Genomic DNA, 19,096 nt, shown 5'->3' with positions numbered 1-19,096 from the left:
ATCCAAAATGGCGTCCGGCGCGACACTCCGCGAAGGAGCCGCGCGGGAAAAAACGGCGCTTAACTTTAGCCGCTTTTGTGCCGTCGCCCAAATTAAGGGCGTTCATGGCATTGTCTCCAACCTCAAGGGCGGCCCACGAAGAAGCCGTCCGAGCCGCGTGGCCGGCCAAGATGGCGGAGGCGAGGAGCGGGGGATGGGCGTTTATGGCAGGAAAAACCGCCACGCCGGAGGAAGGACCGGGACATTCATCGGTCACTAAGCTGTCACCCATCAAGGGCGAATCAGGCTGTAAAACCCCCGCATCCCCTTTAGAAGCGCTCCAGCGATCCGGGGAGCGACCCTTTGCGCCCTCGCCCTCCGACGCCATATGCCACGAGGAGAAGAATCGGGGAACCCCCTGCCCGCTATAAAAAGGTAAAATTACCTGCTTGCCGCTCCGAGCTGTAACGAACTGGTGTCCCAGTGAGTAGCTGCAATGAACGTTTAAATAAACGTCGAAATAAACGCCTTTAAGGACGTTTAAAATTTTTTTTTTTTTTTTTTTTAACGGAGCCAGCGGGAGGGGGGAGAAAAGGAGGGACCTGGCACCACCAGGTTTGCACTTGCTCAAAAGAGCCCTCAACCCCAGGCCTCAACAAAACCTAAGGATTAGGCTTGGAGGCCTAGCCAGAGCTGCTGCTGTGTGTGACCACCACCTGCTGAGATAGAGAACATACTGGGGAGTTTCCGGCAGCACATGACCACATATAGGGAGGCAAAAGTTTGCTCTCTATCTCCACCTGCTGGTAGATGGACACAACCCACCAGTCTATGGATTGATCAGCTTGATGATATGGAAGGTAAAATTACCTGCTTGCCGCTCCGAGCTGTAACGAACTGGTGTCCCAGTGAGTAGCTGCAATGAACGTTTAAAGAAACGTCGAATTAAACGCCTTTAAAGACGTTTAAAAATATATATATATATTTTTTTTTTTTTTTTTTAAACGGAGCCAGCGGGAGGGGGGAGAAAAGGAGGGACCTGGCACCACCAGGTTTGCACTTGCTCAAAAGAGCCCTCAACCCCAGGCCTCAACAAAACCTAAGGATTAGGCTTGGAGGCCTAGCCAGAGCTGCTGCTATGTGTGACCACCACCTGCTGAGATAGAGAACATACTGAGGAGTTTCCGGCAGCACATGACCACATATAGGGAGGCAAAAGTTTGCTCTCTATCTCCACCTGCTGGTAGATGGACACAACCCACCAGTCTATGGATTGATCAGCTTGATGATATGGAATGAGCCTGCAAAAAGGTGGGATAATGTGGGGTACAAATGCAATAAATAAATAAATAATCGAACGCAAACGCCCATGTGTAAGGACGTACAACTCCGAGAATGGGTCCGTGAAGGGGCGGGCTGAACCGTATTTTCGAAAAAGATGGACGTCTATCTTTAGTTTCGAAAATACGGTTTGTGCCAGGCAAATGCATTGGATGTGGGCGTTTTTTTGAGCTGGGCGTTTTCTTTTTTCAGCGATAATCGAAACCGAAGCAGCCCAGCTCAAAAACGACCAAATCCAAGGCTTTGGGTCGTGGGAGGGGCCAGGATTCGTAGTGCACTGGTCCCCCTCACATACCAGGACACCAACCGGGCATCCTAGGGGGCACTTTTAAAAAATAGAAAAAAACATGAAATTACCTCCCAGGTGCATAGCTCCCTTCCCTTGGGTGCTGAGCCCCCCAAATCCCCCCCAAAACCCACTCCCCACAGCTCAACACCATTACTATAGCACTTAATGGTGAAGGGAGGCACCTACATGTGGGTACAGTGGGTTTGGGGGGGGGGGGTTTAGAGGGCTCCCATTTACCACCACAAGTGTAACAGGTAGGGGGGGATGGGCCTGGGTCCACCTGCCTGAAGTCCACTGCACCCACTAAAAACTGCTCCAGGGACCTGCATACTGCTGTAATGGAGCTGGGGATGACATTTGAGGCTGACATACAGGCTGGAAAAAAAAGTTTTTAAAGTTCTTTTTTTTTTGGTGGGAGGGGGTTAGTGACCACTGAGGGGAGATCATCCCCGATTCCCTCCGGTGGTCATCTGGTCATTTAGGGCATTTTTTGGGGACCTGCTCGTGATAAAAAAAGGGTCCAAAAATAGTGACCTAAATTCTCGCTAAAAAAGCCTTTATTTTTTCCATTATCGGCCGAGCGCGCCCATCTCTGTTTGGCCGATAACCACGCCCCAGTCCTGCCTTCACCACGCCTCCAACACGCCCCCATCAACTTTGGCCTAAAGTGGATGCCCTAGTCACAGCCGTGACAAAGAGAACTACCCTCCAAGTTGAAGGAGGAGTTGCCCTGAAGGACATGCAGGACAGACACCTTGAATCAGCTATAAAGCGGTCCTTTGAGATTTCAGGCCTATCCTTACGGGTGTCTGCATGCAGCTGTTACGCTGTCTCAGCCTGCCTTGCTTGGTTACAACAGGCAGTGGAACAGCCCGGAGATGGAGCAGAGCCCCTGGCGGAGGTGGCACCGTGGATGGAGTCGGCCTTGTCTTTCTTGGCTGATGCCCTTTATGATCTGGTCAGAGCTTCGGCTAAACAGATGGCTGTGGCGGTGGCGGCTCGCCGCCTGTTGTGGCTACGACATTGGGCGGCTGACATGGCCTCTAAGCAAAGGTTGGTGAAGTTGCCCTTTCGAGGCCTTCTCCTATTTGGTGAGGAGTTGGAGAACATTGTTAAAGGCTTGAGGGATGCTAAACCCCAGCGCTTACCCAAGGACAGGCCGCGGCCTTCCTCCAAGGGTCAGGCGGTTCCCTCCTCTTACAAACCTCGCTTCAGAGAAGCTTGAAGGTATCGCCCGGGGCATTCTGCTGGGTTCACTTCTGAAAATGGGCGTTTTCAGCAGAGGAACTCCTTTTGCTCGCACAAGCGTTCCGCAGCAGCTGGCTCAAGGCCTGGAGTTCAAGGGCGATCCTCTCAATGATGGTGCGCCGGCCCTCTCCTTGCTCCCTGTTATAGAAGGACGACTTTCCCTCTTTCTTGAGGAGTAGGCCAAGATTTCCTCAGATCAGTGGGTCTTGGACCTGATCAGAGATGGCTACAGAATAGAATTCAATGCCCCGATAAGAGATGTGTTTGTGGAGTCCCGATGCGGTTCTGCCACCAAATGGGCGGCAGTAGAGGAGACCTTACAAGGCTTGATTCACCTAGGGGCGGTGTGCCCGGTGCCTCCTGCCAAACTCGGCTCTGGCCATTACTCCATTTACTTTGTAGTGCCGTGAAAAGGAGAGTCTTTTCGGCCAATCCTAGACTTAAAAGAAGTCAACAAGTCTCTGAGAGTGCGGCATTTTCACATGGAAACCCTGCGCTCCGTCATTGCGGTGGTATAGCTAGGAGAGTTTCTCACGTTTCTGGACCTGAAAGAAGCTTACTTGCACATACCAATTTGGCCCCCGCACCAGAGGTTTCTGTGTTTTGCAGTGATGGGAAGACATTTCCAGTTTCGGGCCTTGCCTTTTGGCCTCGCCACAGCTCCCCGACGGGGCCTTTTACCGACGGGGATTACGGACGTATGATACCTTGTACTTTTCAATACCGCACCGAACATTTCTGAGCTGTTTTTTTAATGCATTCTTCGTTTTTTAAAATTCGCTAAGTACTTTTACGATTTTGATTTTTTTACGTTTGGTTGATGCATCTGGGCCTTAGTCTTACAAAGTTATTATGCAACTTTGTAAATTTAAGTGCTTTGAAAATACGCCTCTTTGTAACTTTGTAAGTCTAAGTGCTTTTAAATTACACCTCCGTGCATTACTTTGCACTTATGCATATACATTTCATCTGTTTAAATGTTTGTCTCCTCACTGTGGCAAAATTTTCCTGCTTGTGTTTTAAATACATTTGTATCATCTACTAATTTGATAATCTGTTTTTTTGGTTTGTTTTTTTTTAAGATCGTTAATAAATCAGTTAAAACTCTGGTATCAGTGCAAGGCATCTGGGGCACTCCACTACTCACCTCTCTTGTTGGAAACAATTACCCTTATCCTTTCCTATGCTTACACAACCAGTTCTCAACCAGTGTGTCATAAGCACCCAGCAGGTGTGTCATGAGGCTGGCACAAACAACAGGGGCTCAAAGAGGAGAGTGACCATAGGAAACACAGCCCGGCCACAGGAAACACAGCTACCCTGATGCCGCGCTCCTTTCCAGGGTTATCAGCAGCAAACTGTGCTTAGTAGGCTTTCACTTTCAGTGCACAGAGCCACCGGAAGTAACAGCCTGCTAAATATAGTTTGCTACCCGCACAACCCAAGCAGAGTGGCATTAGGGTTAGTGTAGGTAAGACTCCTGCAGCTGGGCTGGATCTCCTGCTGCCACTCTCCCCTCAAGAGCCACTGAATGCTGAAGCTGCTCTTTGGGTGAGGGGAGAGAGACAATGGACCACAAGGGTGATGGGGATGGAGAACTGCTGGACCACAAGGGTGGACGTGAAGGGAGAAGGGACAGGAAGCTTCTGGACCACAAGGGTGAAGGGAGAGGGGACAGGGAGCTGCTGCATCCTAGGACTGGAGGGGAAGAGAAAAGGAAGAGAGCTGTTGCAGCCTAGGGGTAAAAGGAAAGAGAAGGCAGGCAGTTTCTGGACCATAGAGGAGGAAATGCTGGACCACAGAGGCACATAGGAGGGGAGACAGAAAAATGCTGGGCCATAGGAGTAGAGGAGTGAGAGAGGGAACAGGGAGCTGCTGGATCATAGGGATGAAGGAGAGAGAGAGGAGACAGGGTGATGTTGGGGTAAAAGTGTGGGGGAAAGTGAAGAGATGCTGGGCTACAAGGATGTAGGGAGAGAGAGACAGCAATGCCGGGCATGGAACCATGTGGGAAAGGCCATTGGGACTGCCAAGGTCAAAAGTGATAGGAAGATGGCGAGTACAGAGGGTAGAAGTGTAGTAATGGGGAGTGGGTGAAAGAGAATGGAATAGAAGACCAAGGATGGAGTACGTTAGGAGAAACAGGAGAGACAGCGGGTGAGAAGAAGAGATGGAAGTTGATAGGTAAGTGAAATATAGATGTGAGAGAACGAACTTTGTGTGGGCAATCAGAAAAGAAAGAAAGAAAGAAAGAGAAAAATATCAGAAACAGATGTAATGGGGGAATGAAAGAAGGGAAGTGGAGAAGTGTTAAGTAGTAGTAGAAAGGATAAATGTATAGCTCCTGATGGAGAGACAGGAAGCAGGAGAGAAACTGCTTGCAAAAATAAAATGCCCAGACAACAAACACAGAAGAAAGTATTTTATTATGTATTTATTAAGTGGACTACAGTAGCTTTGGGAAAAGGACATCACAGATGTCTTTGTATTTTATTCTGCACAAGGGGAAAGGCATTTCTGTTTAAATTTCTCCTATGTTGTGGTATGTGCTTAGTTTGACTTCTTGGGGTTCCCTGCTCAATTTTTGTCTCCATATTTCTAATTTGTGATCCCTTGTTCTGTATTTGCTAAAGGTTTGTATGCATGCGACTGAGGTGGTATTCTGTTTGCATGTAGTTTCTGTGTAGAACTCTATTATAGCAACCCCATTTGTCCTGTATTACCAGCAGTAAATGTATTGGTGTTCTAGAGCCTTATGTAATATTTGTACTATTCTTTGGTAGGGTTTATGCTGTTTTAATCATTGGAATTAGCCCTACTGTTGTAGTGTAAGTTTGTTATATGTATGTTGAATTAGAATTTGTTCAGGTTTTGTATTATTTCACAGTGTGCTTGGTAGTGGAGAGATTTATGTTGCTATTAGTCAGATGACAAGAGCGAGAGTCAGGGTTTTTTTTTTTTTTTTGGGGGGGGGGGGGGGTATGGTAAGTTCCACGAGAAACAAGCTAGTTCTGAACTGTGGAGGTTGTTGGGGGGGGGGGGGGGATATAGGGATTTTGTGGATGCAGGTTTATATTTATGAACTGCCATACTGTGTCAATACCAAAGGTATGTGAGAGTCATGACTGTGTCTCACACAAAGTATAATCCATCAGGTGTTTCTTGACTGAAAAATAGATTGAGAACCACTGCCTTACATCAGTTGCCAGTCGACAACAGGAGACTGCCTCCTAAATCATAACTCCTTAACTTCAAGATTCTTATGACGACTTTATAAAAAACAAATTCTGAAAAAAAAACTCCCATAAGCTATATTGAGCAGCTCGCCCTCATCATCTTTTCAAATAATTCTAACAGATTACCAAGATAACTGTCCAGAGAAAGGAAGCAATGCCAGCACTGGTTTTACCCCTTCCCCTCTCTTACTGCATACTGGGAATTGTAGTTAGTGTTATTCTTAGGTGAACTACAAGTCCCAGCATGCACTGGGAGGGCTAGGCCTTCAAACTAGTTTTCTTATCCATCCTTTTTATTATTTTTAACAACGTTAGATTGTGCTCCACCCGCTCGCCCCTCAGACTCACCCCCAAGTCCAGCGGTAGCTAGGCCCGGCATCCCACAACCATGAAAACGACACTGCTCACTCACTGCCACCTCCTTCCACTGCCACGATACCTCTTCCGGGACCATGGCGCACGCACCGCCACCACCGTGCTGACATCGGCAATGCCGTCAATCCCCACGCCACGTGACGTGAGGCATACGCGCCTGTCCTCCGGCGATTGGGAATAGGGCGTGCGTTAGGTAGCCGGGGGAAAGTTTAAATATACAATTAAATTACATTTTTTTATTAAATGCATGAAATGAGTGGTAGGTGCATATTTGCAGAATTGTAAACGATATAAATAAGTTTAAAGTTGTTTTAATGGTGAAAAAGACAGCTAGCTGATTTTTTTTTATTTATTTTCTTTTTTTCCCTCACCCAAAATGGAGGTTCCGGACGTTGCTTCCTCTTGACGTAATATCCGATTCGAAGGGGCGGAGTTTTTGCATTGGCGCTCGATTCGAAATCACTGTCAAGTTTGTTTCCTTCCTACCTTGATCCGGCCTCGTCCCGGGACCTGGTCGTATGGCTATGTAGTGTCGTGTACGCTTCGTGCATTGGCCCTTTTAGAGCGGTAACTTCCGGTGGATCACAGTCTGGGATAACACCCTTCGCAGGACTAATAGCCGCGAACGAGCTTCTGAGATCGTTTTCCCGCCTTGTGGCTGGGGACAGAGGAGGTAGCATGTCCAGACGCAGCCAGCGCTCCCGCTCCGGGGGTGGCCAGGCCGCCAAGGGTAAGAGAGAGAGGACCCCCGCCCCCCTTTTCGATTTTGGGACGATTGGTCCTTATCCTAGAGAGCTAGATTCCATACTTTAGGCCAGAGGCGTTTCTGCTCGCCCCCCTTCCTCCCACTCCCCAATGCATGCAAAAAGAAACAAAATCTCCATGTCCTTGCATGCATTGAGGTAAATCTTGAATTGTCTTTGCTTTTGCACCCCCTGATAAATTCGAAGTATATGGCTGCTGAGGGCAGTTTTGAAAAGCTTGGGTAAAAACTGCGCAGTTATACTTCTAAGGAAGGTTTAGGAAAGGCTGTGTTTTTGTTTTGTTCTTTTTTTTTAGCTTTAGTTATTTATTAGGATTTATTTACCGCCTTTTTGAAGGAATTCACTCAAGGTTTTATTGCCAGACTTAATATAGGTGTGGGGCGTGCAGGGTTGGAATAGTGATAGAACTGTGATTTGGGACTGGAGACCTCCTCTTGTTTCATTGCTTCTAGTTGCTAAAATGATAGAAGCTGGCAGCACTTTTTGACATGTATTGAGGCATGAGCAGTCCTCTAGAGTCCACCTGGTCATACAAAGTGTGCCCAAAATCTGTAACAGTGATAGTCATCATCACCTCTCCAAACAGGTTACGCCTCTGCTCCTGCAAGACCAATGTTCAGGCTCCTTTTTATGCCCTTTCTTGTAAAAAAAAAAAAAATTGCTTATTGAGCTAAGTAGTAAGGTCTCATAATTTTCTTTGTCTGTCTGTGTTTTAGATGGTATTTCTCCTCCCAACCGGAGATCTGAAAGGAGGTCAGTGGCAGAGAACAGGATGCTGGATAGCCCGGTGAGTATATCCTGTCAACAGCATCTGGTGGGCAGACATCATTAATGATGGCTGTAACATTTGAAACTTGGCTTTAATACATGTATAAATTTCCTACCCTTAGTTCATAAGACTTATGCTTTACAGTGTATTAGTTTTATGGGGAGTGACATTCAGAGTTTTAGTAGACTGCTAGTGTAATGCTGCATCCTCTCTGATAGCTTTGCTATTTTTTTTTTTTTTTTACTCGGATTTTGGCAGATCAGCAATTGTAATTCAGGGATTCAAACTTCTGGCTGCACTGCTACTGATTTCTAAAGTGCTGCCAGGCATATGCAGTACTGTAGACTGGGATGCATTTAAGAAAACCATCTGAATTCCATGGAGCTATAACATAGTTTGATTGAGTTATAATGCCTGACATAGATGGTGAGATAACACAGGTTTGGGGGATAATATATTTTCTTGAATTGAGTGTACTGAACCAATTTGTTTCTTTCCATCAGGTTCCTGCCTCCATTGTCAAACTCCCTGTGATAAAAAAGATTGCCCCTCGGAAGATGCAGGTGAGTCTATCAGTGGAGGAGTACAAGTGATTAGAGCGCCAGGCTGATAATCAGGGAAGCTGCTGCTTCTTTGATCATGGGCAAGTCACTTAACCTTCCATTGCTTCATGTAAAAACTTAGACTGTAAGCTCTCAGGGGACAGGGAAATGCCTACCGTACCTGAAAGTAAAGCAGCTTGAGCTACTACTGGAAAGATGTAAGCAAATCCAAATAAATAAGAGATGGCTTATATCGGCAAAAATATTTAACCAAAATTTCATAAATATTTTCTCTCTGTATTTTTTCCAGTGATAAAAATCTCCCTTTTTTGCTATCAAATCTTTATTTGTTTTAAACTCGGGTTTGCCAAGCAGTAGTTTAAAGTTAAATGACTGGTGGGTGCTGATGAAGTAATTTGTATTGAAAAGTGTTTTAAATCAGTATCTGAACACAGACGAGAGGGAATCCAAAGGCTTAAGAGCGAATGCATACAACCAAAAGAAGCACAAGCAGCCTTCAAGATATGGGGCATATCAGCTGTACTTTATCAGACCCGACACGGTCCATGTTTTGTCTAGGAACACCTTTGTCAGGAGTTGAATGTTGGTATATGTATCCAAAGAAAACAGTTGTCCAGTGGGGGTTTCTTGTTGCGGGAAGCTCTTCAAAGTTTTGTTTAGTTCCTGCGTCTTTTGTTTTGGCGTCTTTCACCTAAAAGACAAAATGTGTTTACCCCCACTGGATGATTGTTTTCTTTGGATACAGATATTACCATTAGACCCCTGACGCAGGCATTCCTAGCCGAAACACGGACCATGTCAAATCTGATTAATAAGGTACAGTTGAGATGCCCCATATCTTGAAGGCTTCTTGTTCTTCTTTTGGTTGTTTAAATCAGTATCTGACCAATAGAAAGAAGGGAGGTTGGCTCCCCCCCCCCCCCCCCCCCCCCAGTACAGGAAGGAACGCTTATATACAATCTTTCAAAATGGCCACGGCTTTTATGAAAAACGCACGCTTCCATGAACATCCATTCAAAACTTTCCAAAATCTTTTTAAGAAAAAGTAGAAAACAAAAAGAAAAAGAAAAGACTAGCCATTTAAAGATTTTGGAAAGTTTTGATTGGATGTTCATGGAAGTGGGCGTTTTGCATAAAAGCCGTGGCCATTTTGAAAGATTTATTACATGCAAGGAGGATGTCGAAAAAATGTTTCATCCTGAAGCAGCTGTGTGAACAGCGAAACGAGATGTTCTTGTTGAAGGAGGAAGAACAGTGAAGAGCATACAAGTTGCAGTTCAGGACGTAGCCACAACAGTGATTAGAACGGAGCGAGCGGGATAGCAGTAAATTTAAAGCCTGTTGACAGCCCCGAGAAAACAGCAGGGGACTGTTTCACTGACTGTGAAGTTAAGTACATGCATTTCTTTTCATGAAAGGATTTCAAAAGAAGTTTGGGGACAGGCTGGATGGAGAGAGCTGAGACAGACCAAGAAGTGAGATTCTATAAGTGTGGGCTATTTGTCTGCAAAAGGCCTGAATAAGTGAAAGTCAGAATCGATTGCAAAAACTATCTTGCTCTGTGACATGTGAAACATTAACCGTCAGGGGTTAGACGTCTTTGGTTTTTCTCCTAAGGGAGCCTGAATAAATTGAGTTAGTTTAAACTGGACTAGTGATAATACTACCTCCACAAAACAGCTTGTGCGCACTTATGAAAGTAGAGCGCAAAGTGTGTTCTGAATAGAACAGCCAGGCTGGGGAGTTCTGAGGTCCATGTAATACAAACAACAATACAGAGTGTGTAAATAATTTGATTCACGTGCAAGGAGCAAGACAGTTTGAATACCACATGGTAAATACAATAAGAATTAAAATAACATAAGAATAGCCCATACTGGGTCAGATGAATGGTCCACCCAGCCCAGTATCCTGCTTTCAACAGTGACCAATCCAGGTCATAAGTACCTGGCAGAAGTCCAATTAGTAGCAACATTCCATGCTACCAATCCTGGGGCAAGCAGTGGCTTCCCCTATGTCCATTTCAATAACAGACTATGGATTTTTTTCTCTAGGAATGTGTCCAAACTTTTTTTTTTTTTAAACCCAGATACACTAACTGCTGTTACTACATCCTCCAGCAACAAGTTCTAGAGCTTAACTATTCTTTGAGTGAAAAAATATTTCCTCCTATTTGTTTTAAAAGTATTGCCATTTAACTTCATTTGGTGTCCCTTGTTCTTTGTACTTCTTGAAAGAGTAAAGAATCAATTCATTTTTACTCACATATGCACAGAAAACAGATATGAGAAGGTTCATTCTGACATTTTAATGATTAATAAGATCACTTAATTCAGCAGGCATCATTTTAGAATAATACTGCCTTTCTGGGTTCAATAAATGAGTGATGGGCTTTGTTTATCAGCAAGTAGTAACTTGCCAGACCCCAAACTATGACAGCATGCTGACTGTACCAATGTGCGTCCTGGGATACTCCCTTCCCTGAACAGGTGCACAAGATATAGAGGCTCATTTTCAAAGCACTTAGGTTTACAAAGTTCCATAGGTCACTGTGGAACTTTGTAAGTCTATGTGCTTTGAAAATGAGCGTCATAGTAACCTACAGTAGTGCAGGACATGGTTGCAAAAAAGATTAGCTGGTCCATCCAGTCGACCCAGTTATCCCTGCCCACGTTGCTAGGAATCTGTCCTTGCTATAAAAAGTGACTACTTAATTAAATTAAAAAATGTATATTCTGCCCTTTCTCTCAACAGAGCATTCAAGGTGAATTACAAGTGACGAATCATAAACAAAACATACAAAGTTAACCAAATAGACAAAAACTTATAAAATTCCTCTCTAATCCAGGATGCTTTTTGTGGTCGTCTTATTTGCCATTGATCATGCAACATCTACTCTGTTCACATCCATCTCTATTCCCTGACCATGTCTTAAGCATGAGACTACAAAAATCTGAATCTGCTACTGAAAGCAAGTTAACCAGGTAGGTGAGGCTCCTACCTGGTTGAACCATGCTGACTGGATTTTTGGTTGCCAGATTTTTTTTGCATTAGATCCAAGATCGGGCTTTTGATATTTAAAGGGTTTGGCATCGCATTATCTGTTGGGGATATTTAAGATCGATCACCCAGCCTGAGCTTTACGCTCTGAGAGCATGCAATGTCTACAGAATCCCGCTGTGCATAAGATCCAGCTGGTGGAAACCAGGAAGAGAGCTGCTTTTGCAGGACCTCTAGAATGGAACTTCTTACGACCTGTCATCAAAAGTATTGTCACTGCTGAGTCTTTCAAGAATTATTTGAAGACTCATTTGTTTGGTTTGGCCTTTCACATTGGCTAAGAGTAGATATACATGCATTTTAGCTATAGGTTTTTAATGTGCAATTCTTTGATTTTGAATGTTTGCGTGTACTCTACCTAGGTAGGTAGGCGATTAGAAATATTTTAAATGAATTCATTCAGCAGCACTTACCCACATAGTGCTGCTGGATATCTGGGTAGACCACAACGACACTATCTCAGTAGTGCAGGAGCATTCCCCAAAGTTATCTGGGCACCAGCCGTACTTAGTGTTTGGTGTCTGGATGATTATCTAGGCAACTAGGGCCACATCGGGACAGCTATCCTGGTACCCAGATAACTTCTGGGAGCTAGCATGTGCCTGGATATTCTGTACTGCTATCCGGACAGAGGCCAGCACTTGACTATTCAGGCACAAATCAGCCCATAGCAGTCAGTATTTATGGAAATGCTGACCTCTGCCGGCTGAATATCAGGGGGTTATATGTTTATTAATATTAGTGTAACTGTTACCTGAACATTTGACCTTCTAGAGCCCCTGTGTAGCCTGCCGTAAAGACCAAACTATACTGTATGTGCACTTGTATTTCTGATAGGACGTCTAGCCAGTGCTGTGTTTGCAATCTGCTGGTCAGATACAGCTCCTGGTTAGCTCTACCATTACAACCTGCCAGACAGACTTGACCATATGGTTGCCTACACTGAGGGATCCAAGATAGTTGCTCTTGGCCGGTAGCATCTCGTATATCCCTGCATTCTGAAGTGCTGGTTTTCTGTTAACTAATTTGGAGGTTTTAATTTTATGGCCAAGAGGGAAGAGATATTTCTTCATGAAATACAGAGTTTTGCCAGACCCCCAATTCTCTCTTTTTTTTTTTTATTGAAAAATCATCTTTATTAAAATTATGAAGCATACAGCCATATCATCACAGTAATGCACAAAGTGAAAACGAACTGGCCATAACAAGCAAAACAGTCAACAGCAATTTTTAAGAGGGCATAAGCCCCATTAAACCATACCAATCCCATTGTTCCTACACACCACTCTCCTTCTGAACCTCTATAATCACATCACCTAAATTCAAGTCAAGGGGAATTCAGAATTGTGCTACAGTCGCATTGTCAGGGAGCTCAAGAATGGGTCCAAGATTCTTAAGAATTTATTGAGCACCTTCTTCTCAATTCTCTCCTTTTCAGTTAGACGGGAGTTACTAGGGCGGTGTTTCCCAAGTTGGTCCTGGAGTACCCACTTGGCAGTCAGGTTTTCAGGATATCCACAATGAATATGCATGACATTGGTTTGCATACACTGCCTCCATTATATGCAAATCTTTTTCATGCATATTCATTGTAGATATCCTGAAAACCTGACTGGCAAGGAGGAACTCCAGGACTCACTTGGGAAACATTGTACTAGGGGATAGACCAAAACCTTGAGGAAGTAGTAGCATTGTGACGTCTACTTCCCCTTGAGGTGACCCTGTTCCCTAGTCCAAACACTGAGAAACCTTCCAAATGTTACACTCGGTTCCCATCTGGATCTGGACCAGTACCTGATTCTAATTCCTTTTGGTGAGCATCCACTCCTGTGGTAGGCTGAGTGCAAAGGTTGGCGTTAGGTGAGGAATTGCTACTAGTGGTGGTAGAGGAGTCTGTACTGGTGTTAGTTTTGGTGGTGCTGTTGATGTCATTCTATGCCGTTGGAGTGTTGTGGGAGATCTGAAGCAGTTGAAGGAAATTCTTGCTTCAATTTTGCTAGCAGATGTGACCCCATTTTAAGCAGAAAACCACTATTTAGATCCAGGTACATTGGTGTGTGAATGATTCCATGTCTAAAAGCGATCAATCGGACGGGGATGGAGAGGGGTTGACCTCTTTTTAATCATTGTCATTCGAGTAAGAATTTTATTGCTATGAAATTTCACAGCTAAGCTTTGTTGAATTATATCTTTGTCTGTAAGGGCTCTTAAAAGAATGTGAAAGACTATTCACTGGAAGAAGTGCCATGGCTGTGCCAGCATTCCTTGCCTTCACTAAGGGGAATTTAAAATCATACTTCCCTTTAGTGCAATATCCAACGCACCTACAGGTCACGTTTGATGGCAAATGGTATACATTTAATACCAGCATGGAAACCCACTCAGAAATCGGCAAGTGGTTTACAGACAAAAGATCCTTCAGGGTGAGCGTTAGATACAAGACTTCTATCAACATTCTGTCTGTCTCCCTGTTTGGGTTTTTTATTGTACTCCCTGATGGATTAGAGGCTGCCTGTGGTGGGCCTCGTTATAAGACCCTCTAGCTAGTGACTTTCTATTTTGCCACAGTATGAGAGTTTTGGACTGCTTATGTTGGCATGAGTGGTATAATCTGCAGCTGTATGGGTATCTGTACTATGGTTCTGCCTGATAATGAACCGTGTCAATATTGGGGAATGGAGACAGCTTTGCTTAGACGACTTTCTGAGAATCTGTCTCCCACTTTGATGCGTTTGCAAGGATTAAATCTGATTATATTGGAAGATGGGGCCATGTTTGTTTATATATATATATATATCTATCTATATATATATATATATATAAACAATTTGTTTGTTACATTTGTATCCCACATTTTCCCAATGTGGTTTACATATTACTGTTAACGGCGTTAGCCGATTCCGGTCTGAACAAATACATGGTATGAATCAATACAAAGTGATATTGTGGTAGAATGAGGTACAAGTATGGGGGCAACTTAGAGAGGGAAAGGGGGAAGAAGAGTCAGGTAATGTCCGTTTCGGTCTTTGGTTACATTGTGTCGCAAGTGTCCAGGTATTTTTATGTTGGGTCGGTGGGGTATGCTCTTCTGAACAGGTCTGTCTTTAGTGCTTTCCGAAAATTTAGGTGGTCGAGCGTAGTTTTTACTGCTTTTGGCAATGCGTTCCATAGTTGTGCACTTAGGTAGGACATGCTGGATGCATAGGTGGATTTGTATTTGAGTCCTTTGCTGCTTGGGTAGTGGAGGTTTAGGTATGATCGTGCAGATTTTGTGGTGTTTCTGGTTGGCATGTCGATGAGGTCTGTCATGTATCCTGGTGCCTCACCGTAAATAATTTTATGAACAGTCATGCAGATTTTGACAGTGATACGTTCTTTGATTGGTAGCCAGTGCAATTTTTCTCGGAGTGGTTTGGTGCTGTCAAAACGCGTTTTTCCAAATATAAGCCTGGCTGCTGTGTTGGCCGGTCTGAAGTGTATCCTGGGGTGTTAATGTTTGTGGTTTTGTATGTATTGTATTGGGATGAGATGATGAGACAGTGTGTTTTTTGTGTATTGAGTTTTAGTTGGAATGCATTTGCCCATGAGTTCATGATGTTTAAGCTTATCTTGATTTTGTTGGTGATTTCTGCCAGATCATGTTTGTAGGGGATGTATAATGTAACGTCATCAGCATAGATAAATGGGTTAAGGCATTGGGTGGATAAGGTCTTGGCTAATGGAGTCATGAGGTTGAAAAGGATCGGTGATAGTGGTGATCCTTGTGGTACTCAGCAGCCTGGTTTCCATGGTGACGATACGTTTGTTTTTGATTTCACTTGATATGTTCTTGTGGTTAGAAAACCCTTAATCCAATTGAGTGCCACCACTGATTCCAAAGTATTCTAGGAGTCTTAGCAATATGTTATGATTAATCATGTTGAACGCACTTGACATGTCAAATTGGAGGAGGAGAATGCTCTTGCCTATTGCTATTTCCTGCTTGAATTTGGTTAGGAGAGTGAGTAGTACTGTTTCGGTGCTGTGTAGGGGTTGAAATCCTGATTGTGACTCGTGTAGTATAGTGAATTTGTTTATGTAGTCATTAAATTGTTTGGTCACCAGTCCTTCCATTAGTTTGACTACTAATGAGATAGATGCTACTGGGCGGTAGTTGGTAATGTTTGTTTGTTTTTTCCTGGTGTCTTTTGGTATTGGGGTGATAAGAATGTTGCCTTTTTCTTTAGGGTAGATACTCTGCTGAAGCATGAAGTTTAAGTGGGATGTGAGATCTGTTATGAAGCGGTGGGGGGCAGATTGTATTAGGTAGCTGGGGCAGGTGTCTAGTTGACAATGGCTGTTGGAGTATTTAATCGCCTGGGTAACTGTGTCGGCGCTGAGGAGAGCAAAATTTGACCATATTCGGTCAGCAGGTTATTCACCAGGGGTTGGGTCTAGGCCATTAATGAAGTTTTCTATGTCCATGTTGTTCTGAGGTAGGGTTTTGCGTAGGTTTACGGTTTTTTCATTGAAATATTTAGCAAGTTGTCTGCAGATGGGATGTCAGTGTTGGTTGTGGTGATCAGCGTTGTGTCTAGTAGTTTGTTCACAAGATGGTATAGTTTTTTTGTGTTTTTTGTAGTCCGGCCCAATTTTAGTTTTGTAGTACAACCTTTTGCTCCGTATTTCCTTTGTATCTGTTTCCATGCGTTGAGTGTGTGTTCGTCTTTTTTTTTTTTTCCATGCGTGTTTCAGTTTCCAAGATTGTGCTTTTAGTTTTTTTCAATTCTTCATTGAACCACGGTATCGAGTTGTGTCTACGTGAAGTTCTTATTTGTAAGGGTGCTAGTTCGTCTAGTATGTGTCTGCATCTTTTGTCCCATTCTGAGAGGTAATATATGGATTCCGTTTGTGCTGTCCAATAGTTGTTGTATATCTTTTGCCAGAAAGTATCCAGGTCTGTTTGGCCTCTCGTGTTGCGAGTTGTGTGTTCTCGTGTGTGGAGAGAACCCCTTTAGTTTGTAATGGTCACTCCATGGTGTTTCTGTCCATCTAGTATGGTTAGGTTCTGATCAATGGACAGTTTGTATGAGATGAGGTTGAGTGTGTGACCCTTCGCGTGGGTTGTTTGCATGTGTGGCCATGTAAGGTCACATAGATGAAGGAAGTCCTTGCATTCTCGTGCGTTGGTAGAGTTTGGGTCTTCAAGGTGAAGGTTAATGTCTCCTAATACTAGTGTTTTGGAGTTGGATATATGAAGTCCACCTGGCTTTCGTTCCAGTTACATGGTGTCTGTAGAATAGGGCGCAATTTAGCTGGTCGAGCAGGGTTTTATGGTGGATTCTGAAAGAGGCTATTTCGAGATGGGTTGTTATAGATTCCGCAGCGGTTTCAATCGTGAGGTGAGATTGGTATACAAGTGCTATGCCCCCTTCTCTTTTGTTTCTTTTCTGGTTCAGTGGGTGATTTTATTTATATATATTCCTCTTGACAGCTAAGGACGGATACCGAGGGGGAGGGGGTTGTCATGCTTTTCATTTGATACCCCCTTCATTTTGATGGTATTGCTAGGTAGAGGGGGGATGGGTTTATTGGGAGAGGTTGGGGAGGGGTGGGGATAGTGCAACCGGGGGGATATATTCTGAGTGGCCTATTGGGTTTTACAAGGGTTTGTGTGGCTGACATGTTTTAGTTTATGCACATGTGCATTATAAAGGCTTAATAAAACTCATGTGACATGACCAAATCTGCAGTTTCTATCCTGAAATGTTTGCTGGTATAGGTTTCCCTATTAAGAGAGCTAAGATTTTACAGCCCTGCAAAGACATTGAGCAGATGTAGCATGCATTGAAGAGGCAAAGCTCTCAGACATGGAACATCAGAAACGTAAGCAACAGTGGGTGGTGCAGTGCTACTGTGCTGCCTCCTCAGGGCGAGGTAGGGTGGGTTAGCCATTTTCATTCACAAGAGGCTGGCTGTCCATTTAAGCAGCTGCCTTGCTGACCTCCAGGGCCGATTTGTTGCCATAAAAGAGAAGCTGTTTTCTACTGAATTAGTAGTGGTATCTGAATATACATCAAAAGTCGCCATCGTTTTTGTTCACCACCACACCAGTGAATTGGGTGCAGTATTGCTCCCCTTTTCTAGCTCTCACATACCTATGCTAATGTTTTCTCCAGTTTGTTTTAAATGTACTACTTAGTAGCTTCATTTCTTGTCTCCTAATAGTTTTTGGAAAGCGTATACAAGTGATTCGTGTCTACCCATTCCATTCCGCTCAGTATTTTATAGACCTCTATTATATCTCCCCTCAGCCATCTCTTCCTGAAGCTGAAGAGCCCTAGCTGCTTTAGCCTTTTCACATGGGGAAGTCATCATTTTCGACGTCCTTCTCTGAGGGGAAGTGGATCTGACTTGGGTTGGAGACTTTTTAGATATTCATTCCAAGTCGATCCCATTCTTGGCCCTGCAAGCTTCCCATAATCTTGAACTCAATGATTCTATGCCCATGTTAAATTAGTGTATTATATTTGCAGTCTCCCACAGTCTTCTTCGACAGGCTGTGGATAAATGTCTGCAAGTAAAAGATGAGCTATAGCTTTGGCTGGAACATTATTTACTTTTTTGGTTTTGCTATGCACCAACCCCTGCTATGTGAACTCTGTCTAGGATTGGAAACCTATATATATCTAGTATGGTGGGGGGGGGGGTGTGAGGGATAAGAGCATACCGACCCCAACCTCTCCATTCCTTCTTTCTTTTTTGAATATGGATGCAGATGTATAGAGGTCTTCTTTGAAAAGTGGGGGGGGGGGGGAATGTACTTTGTGTTCTGATTTTGTTTATTAACGCATTTCCTCACGTTATCTATGACTTCTGTATGGCATTAGTCATGTTCTTTTAAATTGCTTTTGTTTACTGTTCCTCAGTACTCCCAATAAAGATGATTTTTTTTTTTATCCACCTCTTTAGTTGCTGCCCATGAAGCAGCCTGCCATTGGCGAAATGTGGCTATGTCGGGCAGCTTTAATAAAAGTATATTTTAATCTAACCTCTTCAATAATTGTTTTTCATTGGACTACATTTTGTGGGTCACAACTCTCTCGTCACCAGTATCAGGAGGCCTTAAAGTGAAAGCAAGAGATCAGGGGTTCTCTACCCAGTCCTCAGGGCACACCTAGCCAGTCAGGTTTTCAGGATACTCACAATGAACATTCATGAGATAAATTTGCATGCACTATCTCCATTGTATGCAAATCCTATCATGGGTATCCTGAAAACCTGAGTAGCTGGGTGTGTCCTGAGGACTGGGCTGACAACCCTATACTATAGATGTTTTGCTTCAGGCTTTTTCCAGATTAGAATCGATTTTGTTATTGCCAAAATAGAACTCCAGCATAATGAGGAACAGATTCAACAGCATAAACAAGCCGTGGCTGTTAGAAAAATGATTTTTTTTTCATATAAACTGGAAAACTCTGAACATTCTTTGA

The 19,096-nt window shown here is 43.9% G+C and overlaps 2 protein-coding genes across 4 annotated transcripts in view; one reads left to right on the top strand and one right to left on the bottom strand.

Moving 5' to 3' along the window:
* The window catches only part of ZFPL1 (zinc finger protein like 1), a 71,637-nt gene extending 65,097 nt beyond the window's left edge, over positions 1-6,540 (bottom strand). Inside the window, exon 1 of one of the 3 annotated variants that reach the window (XM_030217887.1) lies at positions 6,442-6,540. The gene's annotated coding sequence lies outside the window, so the exon portion shown is untranslated. The remainder of the gene's footprint in view (positions 1-6,441) is intronic. The other 2 variants (XM_030217888.1, XM_030217889.1) reach the window with 2 other exon arrangements.
* Positions 6,541-6,639: 99 nt separating this feature from the next.
* The window catches only part of CDCA5 (cell division cycle associated 5), a 30,127-nt gene continuing 17,670 nt past the window's right edge, over positions 6,640-19,096 (top strand). The window contains exons 1-3 of the mRNA XM_030217890.1: positions 6,640-7,198; positions 7,949-8,019; positions 8,505-8,564. Of these exons, the coding sequence (XP_030073750.1) occupies positions 7,147-7,198; positions 7,949-8,019; positions 8,505-8,564 (183 nt within the window). The 5' untranslated portion in view covers positions 6,640-7,146. The remainder of the gene's footprint in view (positions 7,199-7,948; positions 8,020-8,504; positions 8,565-19,096) is intronic.

The sequence above is a fragment of the Microcaecilia unicolor genome, chromosome 11 (assembly GCF_901765095.1).
Source record: "Microcaecilia unicolor chromosome 11, aMicUni1.1, whole genome shotgun sequence".
NCBI lineage: Eukaryota > Metazoa > Chordata > Amphibia > Gymnophiona > Siphonopidae > Microcaecilia > Microcaecilia unicolor.
The sequence above is the reverse complement of the archived record's forward strand: the minus strand, read 5'-3'. Positions and strand labels throughout refer to the sequence as shown.